Raw genomic sequence first — 15,484 nt, 5'->3', positions numbered from 1 at the left:
CTTCTCCACTGGCTCCTGATGGGGTAAGCAATAAAGCTTGTGCCGCAGAAGATTCCGGTTGCCCTGAGTGTGTTCTTACCAGGGGGAATAAAAGCGGCGGGCAACAGAATCTGTCCTGAACTTGGGCCACACTATCCCGAAACCGGGAGTGGATGGTATAAAAGGGAGGAAGAGAATGCTCTTTGTTTCAGGCACTCTCTGCTCTGCCATGTCCTCTGTCCTGAGGGACTAAGGCCTCCTGTGTGGACAGGATAAGTCCTCCCTCCCTCAAGCTGCTTCCTGTGGGTTTCTGCTCACAGCAGCAGGGAGTCTGCTACACCTATGTCTTTTCAGAGCTTAGCTAAGCTGCTCTCTTGCCAAAGCTTCACACAGACTTTCATTGTCAATTTGATTGGACTGTGAACTACTTAGCAGATTACAAAAGAACCTTTTCTAATGTATTTATTAAAGCATTGCAGAGACCATTGTCATGTTAGTGAACAGCTCAGCAGGAAGGGCTACCCTGATTACATGCAGCAGCATGCGTTAGGGTCGGCCAGGATGGCACAAAAAGCAGAAAAAAGTTTGTGAGGCCGGCTAGACCCTTTGCTTTCTCCACCTCTTGGCTGCCCTGAGGTGAGCCGTGCATGCTTGCGTCCCCTTAGGCTCGCCATCATGATGATCTGACCAGGTCCAGAGACAGTAGAACCTTGGACTGCTGGCCTGAACACTGGCCAAAATAATCCTTTGTCCCTTGCTCCTCCCAGGTGTGTGTTACAGCAGCACTACTCACCTGCTGCAGGTGAGAGTAACATTCATGAGCCCTGATGTCAGGCCTCGGGCTTTTCCTGAGTGCCACCTTGAGCTCATCAGGCAGGACATGTAAGACACTCTGTACCTGAGTTAGTGATGAGGTCCAGGTCCCAGGACAGGGCCTCAAGAGCAACAGGACATTACAATGTACCCCAACCCCCATCCAGCCAGGACTGCAGCCTACTGCTGGGGACTCAGAACCAACCATTTCATCTGTGGCCTTGGGCCACCCATCATCCTTAACATCATGGCCAGCACAGCTTGGGACCCTGCCCTGGGACTTACCCAGGTAACACAGAGAATAGCGTCTTCTTCCACTTGTATTCAGTGTTTTTTCTGCCTCGTGTCACCACCAATCGTTCAGGGGTTGCATGGACCTGCAGGTGAGGCTTCTGGATGGTCACTTCGATCCACGAGAACCCAGTATTCTCATACTTGCCAGTCACCTCCAGACCTAAGAAGGCCAGACCAGAGATTTCAAAGTCAATTCAGAGCAATGGCCCCAACAGGGAATCTCCCCTATGTCCTTTCTGGAATGGGGTCCCCAGAAGGATCTCTCTGCTCAGCAATACTTCCACTTCAGTCTGTTCCTCCTCCTCCTCCTCCTCCTCGTCCTCCTCCTCCTCCTCCTTCTTCTTTGTCTTCTTCTTTTTTGAGACAAGATCTCACTTGGTAGGTCAGGCTGGTCTGGAAACTCACTCTGTAGACCAGGCTGGCCTCAAAATCAGAGACCTGCCTGCCTCTGTTTCCCGGGTGCTGCGATTAAAGCTGTGTGCCATTGTGCCTGGCTCAGGTCTAGTTCTTATAATCTCTCCACTCAAGCTTTAGTTTTCTGAGGTTTTGACCTTAGATCCAGCTGATGATCACCCTGCTAGACTTTCGAGAAGTGTGTGTGTGTGTGTGTGTGTGTGTGTGTGTGTGTGTGTGTGTGTTGGGGAATCTTGCTTCAAGTATGGAAGCATGCGTCAGTCCTCTGCAGTGTACCTAGGTCCTGAGCTTGCTCTATGGCTGAGAGTGAGGTGGAAAGTCCGTGCCTCAGAGAGCAGAGCAGCTCCAGAGCTTGGGTGATGATGTAGGAGATCACATGATTCTCAGAGGTATGAGGGGACTGTGGCTCTCCTCGGGGTATTTTGTGGCTCAGTCTGAACATTCCTGAGTTCTGTACATCCCTGTGTCTGCCTGGACACTTCAGCTTGACCAGTGAGGCGAGTCCAGGATTAGTGAGCCGGTCTGGCCAGCACATCTGCTTCTCCAACCATTCCCCTCCTCAGTACTACGAGGAGCCCATGGAGACACAGCGGACATGTGTTCTTCAGCTCTGCCTCCTCTGGGAACATCCTTACCCTGTTCTCAGCCCATCTGACAATCTTGGGTGACCCTGTATAGCTCCCTGACACTAGGCAACTTTGGCCCTCTCTTAGCTCTGGAAATTGACCCGTGTGTGCAGGCCTTGTGGAGTTCCCAGGAAAGCTTACAGGTGCTTATGGGAGGAAGGGCTCTTTTGGTGCACAGGACATTTGCCCCGCTGGGCATGCTGCTGCGGTTAGCGGTAAGTCATATGAGGTCTGGGTTTCAATGTAGATATCTGGGATTTATCTCTTACCCTGACTGGGGTCTACGAACAGCTTCATGGGCTTCTCAGAGTGTAAGATATCCACACAGAGCTGGTCCACACTGGATCCCGGAAGCGGCAAGGTAACAGTAGGAACCTGGGGGTGGTCTAAAATAGCCGGTATATAGTTCCTGTGGCAGGAAGCAAAGTCTGGGGGGGAGGGAGGCATGGGGGGGCAGGAGGAATGCTTACCTGGGTTTGGGGATTCCTCTGGTATGGTGCTTTCTGAAAGAAGGAAGAAAAAGTCTTGGTTCAGGGCATTGTGGATAGGGTGGTAGGCGGCTGTGGCTCTGGCTCTCTTTCCACTTTAGCATGGACAATACCATGTAACAGGTTACAGAGACCCAGGGTTTTTCCTTTTCAATATCTTCTGGAGCTACTGGGGGGGTCTGGTAAGGGCATCTTTATGTTCTTTGTTTGCTTTCAGTGCTGTGGAGCAAATTCAGGGACTGCATTTCAGGCAAATGCTCTATTGCTAAGCTAGGTTATAGCGTCAGTACCTTTATCTTTTTCCATCACGTTTGGTAACACAACCAGATGTGGGTCAGCAGGATATTGTGCTGCTGAGGGGAGCGCATGCACAGGAACATTGGACGGGCAGGGAGAGGCCGTCAGGATGCAGGGACATAGGGCAGAGAGGGAGAGGCCGTCAGGATGCAGGGCCTTCTGCACCCGAGGCCCCTGACCCTTCCTTAAGGTCCACCAAGCTCAGGCCTGGGGGGCAGGGAAGATTTCAAAGAGACAGGTCCCAACTGAGTCTGAGTTCAGACTGGGAACCGAAGCAGGTAAGGGACCATAGTTGGTGCTGGAAGCGGGAAAGCCTTCCTTCTCCATCATGGGAAGTGGATCCTCAGGGAACAAAGGAAGTGTAGAGTCCTGCTCTGGGGGAGGGAGGCCTGGTGTCCAGTAACTGGTTGGGGAAGAGGTGCCTCGAGAAGGGAAGAGTTGGCCACGGTGGTCTAAAGAGCCTAGTTATGAGCCCTCTTGGGACTCAGGGTTCACAAGAGAGGCTACATTGTCAAAGTTTGTGGGCCGGCAATCTAGGGACAGAGCAAGAGCCGGGAGAGCTCATTCCTGAGATAAAATGTTGAGGACAAGGCAGAGAGAGGCTGGCTGAGAACTAGAAAAATGAGGGCAGGAAATAGTATACTTATCCCCAGCCCCTGGCTCCTGGCTCTGCCTGAGGACAGGGTCTCAGCTAGGCCTAGTCTTTCTGAATGTTTTGGCAGATGCCCTTGCTACTGTCCCTCTATGGGCCAGAGTCATTAAGCTCGGAAATGAATAAAGCCCACTGTGAGTCAGAAAGGGGCTCACCAACAGAGGGCAGGCTTAGCATCCTTTCATAGGAAGGCTGAAGGCTGAAGTCAGAGCCAGAAGCAAGAGGAGGTCCAGGGGGTGCAGGAAATCCGGGAGGTCCAGGAGGTGCAGGAAATCCGGGAGGTCCAGGAGGTGCAGGAAATCCGGGAGGTCCAGGAGGTCCGGGGAATCCGGGAGGAATGTGTTGCCTAGATGTCCTAACGCCATCACCCGGTCTGGGTGTATGGGCCCTGCTTCCTAGTTTTAAAACATTGACATGAACAGTTTATCACAGGCAATGTCCTGGGTCCCCCACAGTCAGGACTAGGATGTAGAGAAGGTAGGTAGTCCCTGCTTCTTTCTGGAGAGCCTCCCCTAGCCAGGAGATGGACACCTGTGGAACTCTTCCCCATGGAGGGTCCAGCCTCCCTGGGCAGTGCCCCTTCAATCACCCTGATTGCTGAATCCTCTGGGTCGAGTAAGATTCTAGACAGCCAACTCCTAATTAAATCCACCTGATCTTTACACATGGGCCTGTGACCAGCCAAGTGACCGAGGCTAGGCACTGTCTTTCCATAGCCAAATGTAGAGCCCAGCCTACATCCTGGCACAGTTCTAGAAACCTCCCTTTGCACCCCAGTGTGACTTGTCACCTTTCAGCAAGGTCATCAGTTTAGATCCTCTGACAGGAGGCCTGATGGGGTGGGCTTGAGCTGGAAGACAGGGAGACGTGGGTTTAACTCTTTGGAGCCAGCTCTCTGAGGCTTCATTCTGGGTGCCGGGTCTGTGTACCTAGAGTCCAGGGGCAAGGTCTGCGGGGTAGCCAGTATTTGGGCGAGCGAGCGAGCTACTAAGTACACAGGCATGTTTGGTCAGATGACACCAGCTCCCAGCAGCAGGGGGTGCAGGGGGAAGGTAGCCCTCAGAAAGCTGGCGGACCCTACACAGGCAGGCCTTTGAGCTCGGAGGCCCTTACCTGCTAAGGAGAGTCTCTGCGTGTCATCACCTGTACAAAGAAGCCGGAAGTGAGAGAGGCGGGTATGATGGGTGGTTCTGCCACTTTCAGGAGCTTTTGTTTAAATTTGCTCCACTAGCCCTGGACTCTAACGGGTGCACGCAGTGAGTCTGGGGGCCGGGCTGCAGAACCTGTCCTCAGTTTCCACCTTAGTGAGTTAAGACGGGTCTCTGGGAGTCTATGATGGCAGGGTCAGGGTCATGGTCTGAAGCAATGGAGGCTGAGACCCAGCTCCACACTCACCGACTTCCACAGGCTTCTCAGCAACTTGGAATTGTTCTTGACCTTCAGGCTTGGTGACCACCATGTGTGTGAGGGGGGTGACAAAATTGTACTTGAGTGACAAGTTCAGAACTTGGGCCTCAAGGGCCTCTAATTCGGCACCTGATGCTGAAATCCTGTGGGTTGAAGACACGAGAGAGCTCAGGAGGTCCCTGCGTATCTCGGCAGCACCCCCCTGCCCCCACCGGCCCCTTCTTGTGAGTGCCCTTGGAAGAATTTGGACATAACGCTTCATGCATACCTGGTAGATAGCCTGTGCCAGATGTGCCTGCCCCACCACTAAAAGGGCTCAATGGTTTCACGTGAAAGCCACTGCAGTGCCTTACAAGGGTCAGGGTCACTTACCTCTGCTCCAGCCGTTGCTGTATAGTCAGCAGTGCCCACAGTCTCTCCATAAAGTTGTGAAAGATGTACTTGGGGCTCTTAAACTCCTTCTCTTGTTGGGCTACGCTGGCCTCCGTTTGGAAAGTGATGTTCTGCATGTGCTGGAAAGAGGTGCCCGTCCAGGCAAGCGCAGTGAGGGCCTTGGGCCCACACCTGCCCAGCCTGCGTTACTGTTCAGCATCATGAAGCTGGGAAGGGAGTTCAGGAGTATGACGGTCTCCCACAGATGCTCCGGGGTAAGAAGGAGGTCGGGTAAATGTTAGCAGCTGATCGGGTGTCGCAAGACAGCTGTGTAGCCAGGAGCTTGGGTCAGCTGGCCTTTTATAAGAAGGGACAGCAACTTCCAGGCCAGAGCAGAAGGAAGAGGCCTCAAACACAGCGTGGGGCAGAAAGGTGTCCGCGTCCCCAGACATGGGGGAAAGGAAGGGAAAGGAAAGGAAAGGCCTTGCCCAGTAGTTAGCAGTGGGCCTGAGACCAGTATTTCAGAGCCCTAGCAAGCTGTCTGCTCCACATTGCCCCTCTGCTGGGACAATGACACCCTGACATTGCCACCCTGGGACAATGACAGGAAACAAGAGCCTCAAGAAACACAGTCTGACTGCTTTCTTCCCAGGTGGCTATGGTCTTAAGTTGGCCCAGATGGCAGCCTAGGAAAGGGGGCCAGGAGCAAGGATGTCCCAAGCCTACTTCATCAGAAGGACAGGCAGCTAAGAGGCCCTGTGCAATCTTCTATTAGGGCATAGAACCTTCACAGGACCAAGGGCCTCTCCTCCTATTGATGACCAACTAGGCCATCCTCTGCTACATAAGCAGCTAGAATCATGGGTCCCACCATGTGCTTTCTTTGATTGGTGGTTTAGTCCCAAGGAGCTGTGGGGATAGTGGTTAGTTCATATTGTTGTTCCTCCTATGGGCTACAGACCCCTTTAGCTCCTTGGGTCCTTTCTCTAGCTCCTTCATTGGGTACCCTGTGCTCCATCCAATGGATGGCTGTGAGCATTCACTTCTGTATTTGTCAGGCACTAGCAGAGCCCCTCAGGAGACAGCTATATCAGGCTCCTGTCAGCTTGAGTCTGACGCCTTAGACCACTTGGCCATCCTGACACTCATCAGCCAAGAGTTTATCTTCCTGCTTAGTGCCCTAGATTCTATTCCCTGCACTAAAACCAAAGTGTACACAGCCCTGTCCGTTATGTTTGAAGTCATGTTTGTGATTACACAGGGCTAGGAAGTATTCCACGGTAACTCTACGAAGTAGGCACCTGGACGAACTACATTTGTGTTCGGGAGGAAACAAGTTTAAGTCACTTGTCACCTATGGGGTGACAAGTAATGGAGGTTGGTTTGAAGACAGGTTGTTTGGTCATACAGTCTTCAGGACAGTCCTACTATTTGGCCATGTCTGAGATGAGGCCCTGGGCCCCACTCCATCCCCACCCACTGCTGTTTCTCACAGACAAGGTGCCCTGATGGCATATGAGCCCATTCCTGGGTTCTGCTGCTCCTATGGCTCGCTCAGTCTCAGCAGACCCCCTACAGGATTCCCATTCTGACCCCAGGTCAAAGCACAGGTCAGTGCTCCCAGCACAGGTCAGTGCTCCCAGCACTGTTCTTCTGAATTCCTGGATATGTGCTGTCAGGCACATTCTAGGCTGTCACTCTGTTTTTGTACAAGTTGTCTGTCCCAGGAAGGTAAGGAGGGTTGGCCTTATTTACTGCTGCATCCCTCAACCTAAAGACTCTGACAGGCTGAACCTGCTGCACCCAGAGCCAGAGGCATCAGAGCAAGGATGGGCCAGCTCTGTGAGGTGAGCCAGAAGCAGTGGGGACCAGCGTATGTTGTCTGTCCTACCTGGAGCTTGCTCTGCTCTCCTGTGAAGTGGTTCTCTCTGTCTGCCCACACCCTCAAAGGCCTATTATGAGGACAGAGGGAACAGGGCATCGGGAAGGAACATCTGCTGCCATCTTATTCTCCAATAGAGTCAGGAGGCAACAGGGTGGACCGAGTTATCAGTTCCTATATGCGCTAGAGTCTCTTATGAGCAGTAGTATGTTGTCTTAGTGGATCTCTACCATGAACCCATGCAGCCAGAGCCGGTATCCTTCAGGAAAACCCGAGGGAAAGGGACCTTAGACACTCACTTAAGGTCAATCAGCTGGAATTTGGTGTGACTAGCACTTGAGCATAGTTCCTTGGGAGCAAATACGAAGGCTGCCCAGGCTGCCCCAGGCTACCCCAGGCTACTCCAGGCTACCCCAGGCAGTTCCAGGCTACCCCAGGCTGTTCCAGCTGCCCCAGCTTCCCCAGACTGCCCCAGGCTACCCCAGACTGCCCCATGCTGCCCCCAGCTGCCCCAGGCTGCCCCTTTGCTCCAGGATGACTCCCCCAAGCTTACCATCTGCCCACTGACTTTGGCTAAGAGGACATCAGGGCCCTGGTCCTGGAGCTTCCCAGCCACCACCATCTCTGAGCCCTTAAAGTGGTGTTGGAACTTGTACCGAGTGACTTCCTCCACAGCATCACTGGGGTATTCGAAGGCCACTGATGAGAGCAGCGGATTGGCTACTTCGTGGTAGAAATCCTACGGTGGGGGTGGGGGACATGTCACAAAGGCCAGGCAAACGGGGTCTGCCTGATGGTCTGCACCCAACCTTGGATCAAACCGGTACCTGAAGCTGCAGTGCAGAGTCTGAATCCTCATAGATGCGCCGGGCCAGGCCACCGTTGTCCAGTGCTAGCTTCTCCAGGAAAGGATAGTTCACATCAAAGCCAAACCCCAGGCAGAAGAGGCTATACTGCCCATTGATGGCTTCCCGCACGTTGTTCTGGATAGTCGTGGGATTGGTCTCTCCTAGACGCATGGATTTGGGAATCGGATGAGAAAGAATGATTTGCTCAGTGGATATTTCTGGAACTTCAGAGCCAAAAGGGTGTTAACGATTCTCCCTGTCCCCGTCTCAGGTTCCACAGCCAGCCTGGAAGCAGGTCCAGCCTCGCTCCACGTCTAACATGCCCAGGAATGGCCGCAGTGTCCTCACCCGCAGTGGGGTCACCGTCCGTGAGCAGGATGATAAGGGAGACGCTCTTCGAGGGCAGTAGCTCAGCTTGGTTGCTTCTGTCTAGCAGCTCCACAGCCAATAGCACTGCATTATTGATGTTGGTCCCTGAGGGGCACAGACTCAGGGTTGGTCCGAGCCAGTGACCATGGAAGCCCCAGCCTCTTAAGATGCAGAGGCACTCACCTCCGTGAGCCTGGATCCTGGAAGCATAGTTTACGGCCTTGTTCAAATTCTCCTCTGTCGCTTGCACCAGTGACCGCTTCCATTGGTTTGCTTCCCCACTGAACACAATGAGGTTGAACTGGTCTTGGGGGCTGAGGTCTTTCAAGATCTTGACTAGGGCTTCTCGGGTCTGATGGGGGCGGGAGGGGGGGAAGAAGACAAGGCGGGTATTCTTAGAGGGGCTCTCCAAAAGTGTATGATCCTTGCGGTAGTATCCTGGTATCTTAGGTGGGCTCATAGTGTACGCTTCAGGCCAAACTTGGTCCCTGGAAGCCCCCCACCCCCCACCCAAGATGCTGAAACAGATGAGGTGGCAGCTGATCTCAGGGCCTGGGAGACAGACCTACCTGCTGGATTTTCTTGCCTGACATAGATCCGCTTTTATCAATGACAAAGATCACATTCTTGGACATTGTAGGAAGGTTCTCTGGAGCAAAGTGGTGCACAAAGTAGCCTTCCTCAATCTGTGACCAGAGCGAGTCCACACTCAGAGGATCAGAATATAAGCCCCACCCACCTCCGTCAGGCCTCCTCATCCCAGATCACCGTCCTCCTTTCATGACTCCTCCCCATGGCAGCTTCTTACCTCCCCCTCCGAATCCTCATCATCTCTCAAAGCTCAACCCCTCGCTAACAGAAGACTTAGGTATTCACGCATCACCCCAGAACTCTCTCCATAACTTCATTCCCTGCTTTAGTATTTGAGGGAGCTTATACTAAAAGACACTATGAACCCACTATCCATCAAGTGGGAGCACTGGGGGGCGGGGGGACAGGGAGTAAAGGGAAACACAAATATGAGTAGCTGTCAGACTTGCACATATGTAACAAATGTATAGAGGGAGACTCCACAAGGTCAGTTTTTGCAGAGACAACCCTTTTCTGCCTCCAGAAAGAGAATAACATTCAGCATCATGATGGAGCTGCCTGTTTTCTGTCTGAGTCAACCCCTAGCGCAGAGTACAGAGGAGGGGCCTCCATTTTCCTTTTCCAGAACCCCCATGCTTAGACGTGTGAAGGAAATACAGAGTTTGAGGTTTCCTTGCTCTTGTCTGTAGTCCACCCACCTGAATGGAGCCCCCAGAGTCAGACCGGTTGACATCATAGCGGACAATGAAGTCTCCATTCAGCACCGTGTCCTGCTCACTCTGAGACTTCTGTTGCTGGGAGAGCGTCGGCTTGAACCGGATATGAGCCTAGAGGAACAGTCGAAGCTGAAGTTAAAATGAACAGGTGGAGCATGCCCTCTCTGTGTGCACTTCAGAAAATCAGATTCCAAATGCGTGCAGCCACGGGCAAAAACTCGAGGGGACTTTCATTCTGAGCTGGAGGGTGACAGCATGCCTTCGGTATGTGTGCGCGGCGTGCACATATATGCACCCCACCTCTGGGGACGTGCAACCATCTGGGCTCAGCGCAATCCAGTTCTCTCTGAGGATCCTCCCATCAGTCTGCTCTCCCCCATAGACTCCAAGCTCCTAGAAGGGCCCACTGAGCATCTCTAGGTCATACTGTCCTGTCTTTTTGGTAGTGGCTTTTGGAGATGCAGCTCAGGGAACTCCCAACTGTTTGGGGGAATCTAGCCCCTGGTCTCAAGGCTGGTGTGCAGCTCAGGGAACTCCCAACTGTTTGGGGGAATCTAGCCCCTGGTCTCAAGGCTGGTGTGCAGCTCAGGGAACTCCCAACTGTTTGGGGGAATCTAGCCCCTGGTCTCAAGGCTGGTGTGCAGCTCAGGGAACTCCCAACTGTTTGGGGGAATCTAGCCCCTGGTCTCAAGGCTGGTGTGCAGCTCAGGGAACTCCCAACTGTTTGGGGGAATCTAGCCCCTGGTCTCAAGGCTGGTGTCTTCACTTTGATGGTCATAGCGTGCTCACCTTGGTCTTGTTCTGTGAAGTGGTAAGGGCATTTGCCAGCTCCGGGGTCATGAAGGTGCTCTCTGTCTCCAGGATGCTAATACCCTGAGGCTCAAAGATGTAGATGTCCATCTGCAAGCAAGATAATACGGGTCACCAGGGAAACCGCAAGGTGGGCTGTGCTCCCAGAAAGCTAGCTGGACAAGGGGAGGCTGCCTTAGTTGGGAGGGATTATTGATGGGGTTTCCTGGAGAAGGCAGTGCCAGGTACCTGAAGGTGCTTCACCAGCTGCTGAGGCCTCACTTTGAGGAGTAGCTCATACATTCCCAGTCGCCTTTGGAGCAGTTCCTGGTATATGAGTTCGAAGGTAATCTTGGAACCAGGGGCCACGTTGACTGACACTTCAAACTTCTCCATCTGCCTCCCAGTGGTCCTGGGGGATAAGAACAAGAACCCATTAGGTCAGGTAGGGGATGGCTCCTGGAGGGGACAAAGCTGAAGGGGAGGAGCAGTCTCTACCTATCCACATCCTCCCCTATAGGCTCACTTGACGATGCCAGCGCTCTCTCCCCGGCCCACGGCGGCACTGTATTGTTTCTGGGCTTCGGCCTTCTCTTTGACAACCCCTGGGTAGGTCACGCCATCGATGATCCTAGTGAGGAAGAGAACAACCGAGAACCTTCTTAGAAAGACTTTTCTAGAATTCGGTGAGATAGATGTGACTCCTGTCTTTGCCTGGGACAATGGCGTTTATTATGCACCTACGGGGTAGAAGACCCCATCAAGGACACTGGGAGTGGCTTTCATCTATCCTGAGACATACACAGTGTTGGGACACATGGGTGTTACTGTAGGGACAGAGCAGAAAGTTACAGAGAAAGCAGGACTGGGATAAACTCAGTCCGCGTTCCGTTGCCCCATGACCCTTATGAACTGTTCCAAAGCACCAGCTAATCATAGCAAAACCAAGAGAGTGATGAGTTGTTCTTTACCCAGCCCTACATCTGCCTCTGTGTGGTCAGACTTGAGCAGGAGGGAGACACAGGACAGAAGGCTGCGATCCTATTTCTTTTCCCTCTGCCCTCCTGCTTAGCGCAGGTGTTGCAGGGAGCTTGGCATCTCTGGAGGCAGATTTGGGGCACCTAGTGGTGGACACTTCTGGGAATGTAGGCAAGTTTCTTCTGGAAGCTAGCCTTTGATGCGGAGAAGGGACTGCCAGGGCCATTTCTCTGCACAGGAAATGGCTGTTCCAGGAGCCTCTTGTGGGGTGAATAGGGACCAGAAATGGTCACCTGCTCGTCCTGGGAGTGGTACCGGAGGGTGGGGGTGTGCAGAGACGGGGGGGTGGGGTGGGGGGGTGGAAAGGGAGGGGACCTAGCTGAATCCACAGAACAGGCGTCTTCCGTTCCCTTCTCTGGTCATGGTTAAGTCTTGGGCCAGAATGGGAACAAACAGGGAAAGCCTGGCTCCTTCTCCTGGCTGGAAAGTTCGTCCCTTCTCCAGACTCTCTGCTGGGGCTCCTGCTGGGGTGGGGGTGGGGTGGGGTGGGGCGAGGGGGCGGGACACGGAGACCTGCCCTGCCCTGCTCTTCTCTGTGCTATAGAAAGACCTGGGGCCACTAGCATAAACATGGGGGGAGGGGGCTGTTCTAGGGTGGAGGTGGGTGGGGAGAAAGGGAGGAGCCAGCCACAGGGAACCTAGCCTGCCCCCTTCTCCCTAGCTCTCCTCCCCCACTAAGTGCTCCCCCTGTCGGGAGCAGTCTGCTTTCAATGCTGCCTCCCTGGGAGGCTAGGGCCAAACATGGACTTTTGCCAAATTCAACAAACATTGCAAAATAGATCAGGGCAGCGTTGCAAAGGGACGAAGAGGGCACAGTAAGGACTGCTGCTGGCTCAGAGTCCTCAGGAACCCTGGAATCTCCTGAGGAGGTAGAGTAGAGCCACCTGCCCTCTGCAGTGACAAAGGGGACCCCAGGAGGTAGGGCTTATGTTTCTCCAGCTGGAACCTGATTTTGGTGACTTCCTGTGCCAAAGCTAGCATTGGCCTAGGCCTGGACTTCTGGAAGGCAAAGACTCCAAGGCAGTGTGGTTCTCGGTCTGTCACTTAGCAGGACTTAGTGAGGAGGCTGGATGACAGGTGGGACAGAGGCATCTCTGGGCTTGATAACATCTTGTTCCCTGTGAGGCTGACTCATGGAACAGAGGTCCCGAGTGCCCAACTTGTGGAACTCCATGTCTCAGGCCCAGGGAAGATGGACTTGCAGGACTGGGTTGTGGAAGAGGTAGGGAGACACCTACATGGAGAAGTTGGTGATGAAGGCTTTCCTGGGTAGCTCTACTTGGAAGGTCGCTTCTTGAACAGCATCGGCTCTGTTGACCACCCGGCTGGTGACAACAGTATGAGCAAATCGGGAAGAGACCCGGGAGTCCACAGTGAGGCTGTAGATATCGATGCCATTCTGGACAAGGGACAGGGAGGAGGGCTGGGTTGTTTACCTGCCACCCCCCTACACACCCTAATTCTTCAAGAGTAGGCTTCGACGCTAGTCCCAGACCAACCTCCACCCTTCATCTGGCCCAGATACTGTTTAGGCCTCAGACAGAAGTCATCACACATCTCAGTGAAGCTGAAGGCAGCTGTGGACCTCATTCCCCACAAGACAGTCCCATAGAGCAGACCTACAGAGACCTCATGGGAAACAAAGCGCCCAGGCTAACAGCGCAAGCCTGGAGAGATCACACTTCTCATCTCGGCAGAGTCAGGGGCCCAGAGTCAGGGGCCCTGTGTGCAGGTTGAGATCTGCCTAGTACGAGGGGTCTTTGATTTTTGGAAACTCTGGCCTCAGTGAAAGTGGGAGAACACTCCTGCCACTCTCCTATCAGACAGTCCTGGGAATCTGTTGACAATCATGTCTCTAAGGAGCGATGCTCTTCTTTGTCAATATTCCCTGCAATGGACTCTCTGCCCTGACCCCTTCACTGGGTACTGCTCGACACATACACGGTTTACCCCAAGGCTGGCATGTCCTTAAGAAAAGACATGTGCACACACACAGCCCCGTTCCTCTACCTGCTCCATGTGCCATGCTGTACACACACAAACTGTTCAGATACTCATGGTTACCTGCCCCAGTTTAGCACAGAGGGACAGCATGACTTGTTTACAGGTTAAGCGTCAGCTCTGTACCATGTGTGGCACTAGACACTTCCTAGGTATCATAAGCTTCATTATCAACCAGCACAGCACTCAGACTATGTTTTATTATCACCGTCTTTCAGATGAGGAAACTGATAGGTTGACCATGTAAGTCATTCCCAGAGGTCACTCATCTAGAGCAGAAGCGCTGGGCTTATACAGCCACATCCTGACTTACTTGGCTCTGCTGTCAGCCTCAAGGGGCAACTGGCTCTCCTCTTTCATCTATAAAGTGGCGAGAATAGGACTATCCCATCTATTAAGTGAAGGAGCCTTAAGGATCTCTGGGTACTGCCTGGTTACCCAGCGGTTAGCAACTTGTCTTGGCATACACACTAACCTGCACACCTGCCTACTTAATTACACGCATACTGAAGAGGCACCCCCCAACTTTCCAGATGTGTCTGCTCATTACCCAGCTCACACCACACTCACACAGGTAGACACAGAGGCACCTATGGGTACTGCTACCTTCTCGGCAGTAGTGGTCGGAAGCACAGCCAACAGTGAAGGCAAGAACAGCACAAGGTTCCACATGTGGGCAGGGGCAGGGCTCTTCATTTGCCTTCAGTTGCCCACCAGACTGCTTCTGAGCCCCAGAGCAGGTGGGTTATAAACTGGCAACTTGCTGGTTGGCCTGCCCCTGCTGGTGCAAGTTCTCGGAAATGCAGGTTTCCAAGCCAAAAAATCCCAGAGGCCTCAGATAAGGACAGAAATGACCTATGTCCAGTAAACTTTGCTGATAGAAGGACATACCCTGGGGAGAGGCAGACTGGGCATTAGCAGGCCTTCTGCTAGCTAGGATCAGAATTCCAACAGTCACAACTTGACATAGACATCCACCATGATGTGTAGGGCCAGAGGCACCCAGCAGTGAGGCCAGGAAGCTCTCAATGAGTCTAGCCCAGGAGGAAACTGAGACTTCCCTAGAAAGACCAGGGCTGGAAAAAATACCCTAGGTGGCTTCCTGGAAGAGACAGGGCCATATTAACCTGGTAGGTAGGCATGCCCGTGGGATCCCTGAGACAGCAAGAGGCCCACAGAAGCGTCCGAGGACACTAGCAAGATTGGTTCAAGCCAAGCAGACTCTCAAACAGGTCTGCAATTTGACAATATGTTAGAGTTGTAAAGATGCATACCCTGAGCCTAGAGGTGTGATGTTGGACAGTCTATGCAGGAAGGTGAGGCACAGGGATAGAAGTCCTGAAAGCTGTGTACAGGTAGAGTGTGGGCTGACTTTGTCATGGCAGGCCCTTAAGAGTGGTCCTTAGGTGCCGCTAATCCCTTTTCTCAATATGTCCTTGAGAAAGTTGAAGCACTGATTTTTTTATTTTAATTTTATTTTTTGTTGATTTTTATTTACTTTCCATCTCGGCTGCAGCTTCTCCTCCCTCCTTTTCTTCCAGTCCCTCCCTCTCAGCTCATCCCCAACCCATACCCATCCACCCCTCCTTCCCTTTCTCCTCAGAAAACAGGAGACCTCCCAAGGATATCAACCAGTCTTAGCACATCAAGCTGCAGGCGTATCTTCTTGATCTTAGCCATTCTGAAGGAGCTGGGATTTCACAGTTGTTTTGATTTGCATTTTCCTGATGACTAAGGATATTGAAAATTTCTCTCTCTCTCTCTCTCTTTCTTTCTCTCTCTCTTTCTCTCTCTCTCTCCCTCCCTCCCTCCCTCCCTTCTTTCTTTTCTTTCTTTCTTTCTTTCTTTCTTTCTTTCTTTCTTTCTTTCTTTCTTTCTTTCTTTCTTTCTTTCTTTCTTTCTTTCTTT

At 52.7% G+C, this 15,484-nt stretch overlaps 1 protein-coding gene across 3 annotated transcripts in view; it reads right to left on the bottom strand.

Annotated features, from left to right (window-relative positions):
- The window catches only part of Itih4 (inter-alpha-trypsin inhibitor heavy chain 4), an 18,379-nt gene extending 4,015 nt beyond the window's left edge, over nt 1-14,364 (bottom strand). The window contains exons 1-20 of one of the 3 annotated variants that reach the window (XM_021181234.2): nt 14,183-14,364; nt 12,814-12,974; nt 11,064-11,168; nt 10,787-10,949; nt 10,538-10,648; nt 9,731-9,859; nt 9,011-9,127; nt 8,625-8,793; nt 8,421-8,546; nt 8,052-8,233; nt 7,778-7,963; nt 5,343-5,482; nt 4,959-5,113; nt 4,677-4,706; nt 4,354-4,413; nt 3,719-3,958; nt 2,905-2,967; nt 2,597-2,629; nt 2,396-2,512; nt 1,078-1,246 (exon numbers count right to left, since the gene is read on the bottom strand). In XM_021181234.2, the coding sequence (XP_021036893.1) occupies nt 1,078-1,246; nt 2,396-2,512; nt 2,597-2,629; nt 2,905-2,967; nt 3,719-3,958; nt 4,354-4,413; nt 4,677-4,706; nt 4,959-5,113; nt 5,343-5,482; nt 7,778-7,963; nt 8,052-8,233; nt 8,421-8,546; nt 8,625-8,793; nt 9,011-9,127; nt 9,731-9,859; nt 10,538-10,648; nt 10,787-10,949; nt 11,064-11,168; nt 12,814-12,974; nt 14,183-14,272 (2,546 nt within the window). In that variant the 5' untranslated portion in view covers nt 14,273-14,364. The remainder of the gene's footprint in view (nt 1-1,077; nt 1,247-2,395; nt 2,513-2,596; nt 2,630-2,904; nt 2,968-3,718; nt 3,959-4,353; nt 4,414-4,676; nt 4,707-4,958; nt 5,114-5,342; nt 5,483-7,777; nt 7,964-8,051; nt 8,234-8,420; nt 8,547-8,624; nt 8,794-9,010; nt 9,128-9,730; nt 9,860-10,537; nt 10,649-10,786; nt 10,950-11,063; nt 11,169-12,813; nt 12,975-14,182) is intronic. The other 2 variants (XM_021181235.2, XM_021181236.2) reach the window with 2 other exon arrangements.
- Nucleotides 14,365-15,484: the final 1,120 nt, after the last annotated feature.

Source organism: Mus caroli, chromosome 14, assembly GCF_900094665.2.
Source record: "Mus caroli chromosome 14, CAROLI_EIJ_v1.1, whole genome shotgun sequence".
Lineage (NCBI taxonomy): Eukaryota > Metazoa > Chordata > Mammalia > Rodentia > Muridae > Mus > Mus caroli.
Note: the sequence above shows the minus strand (reverse complement) of the source record. Positions and strands in the feature narration are given on the sequence as shown.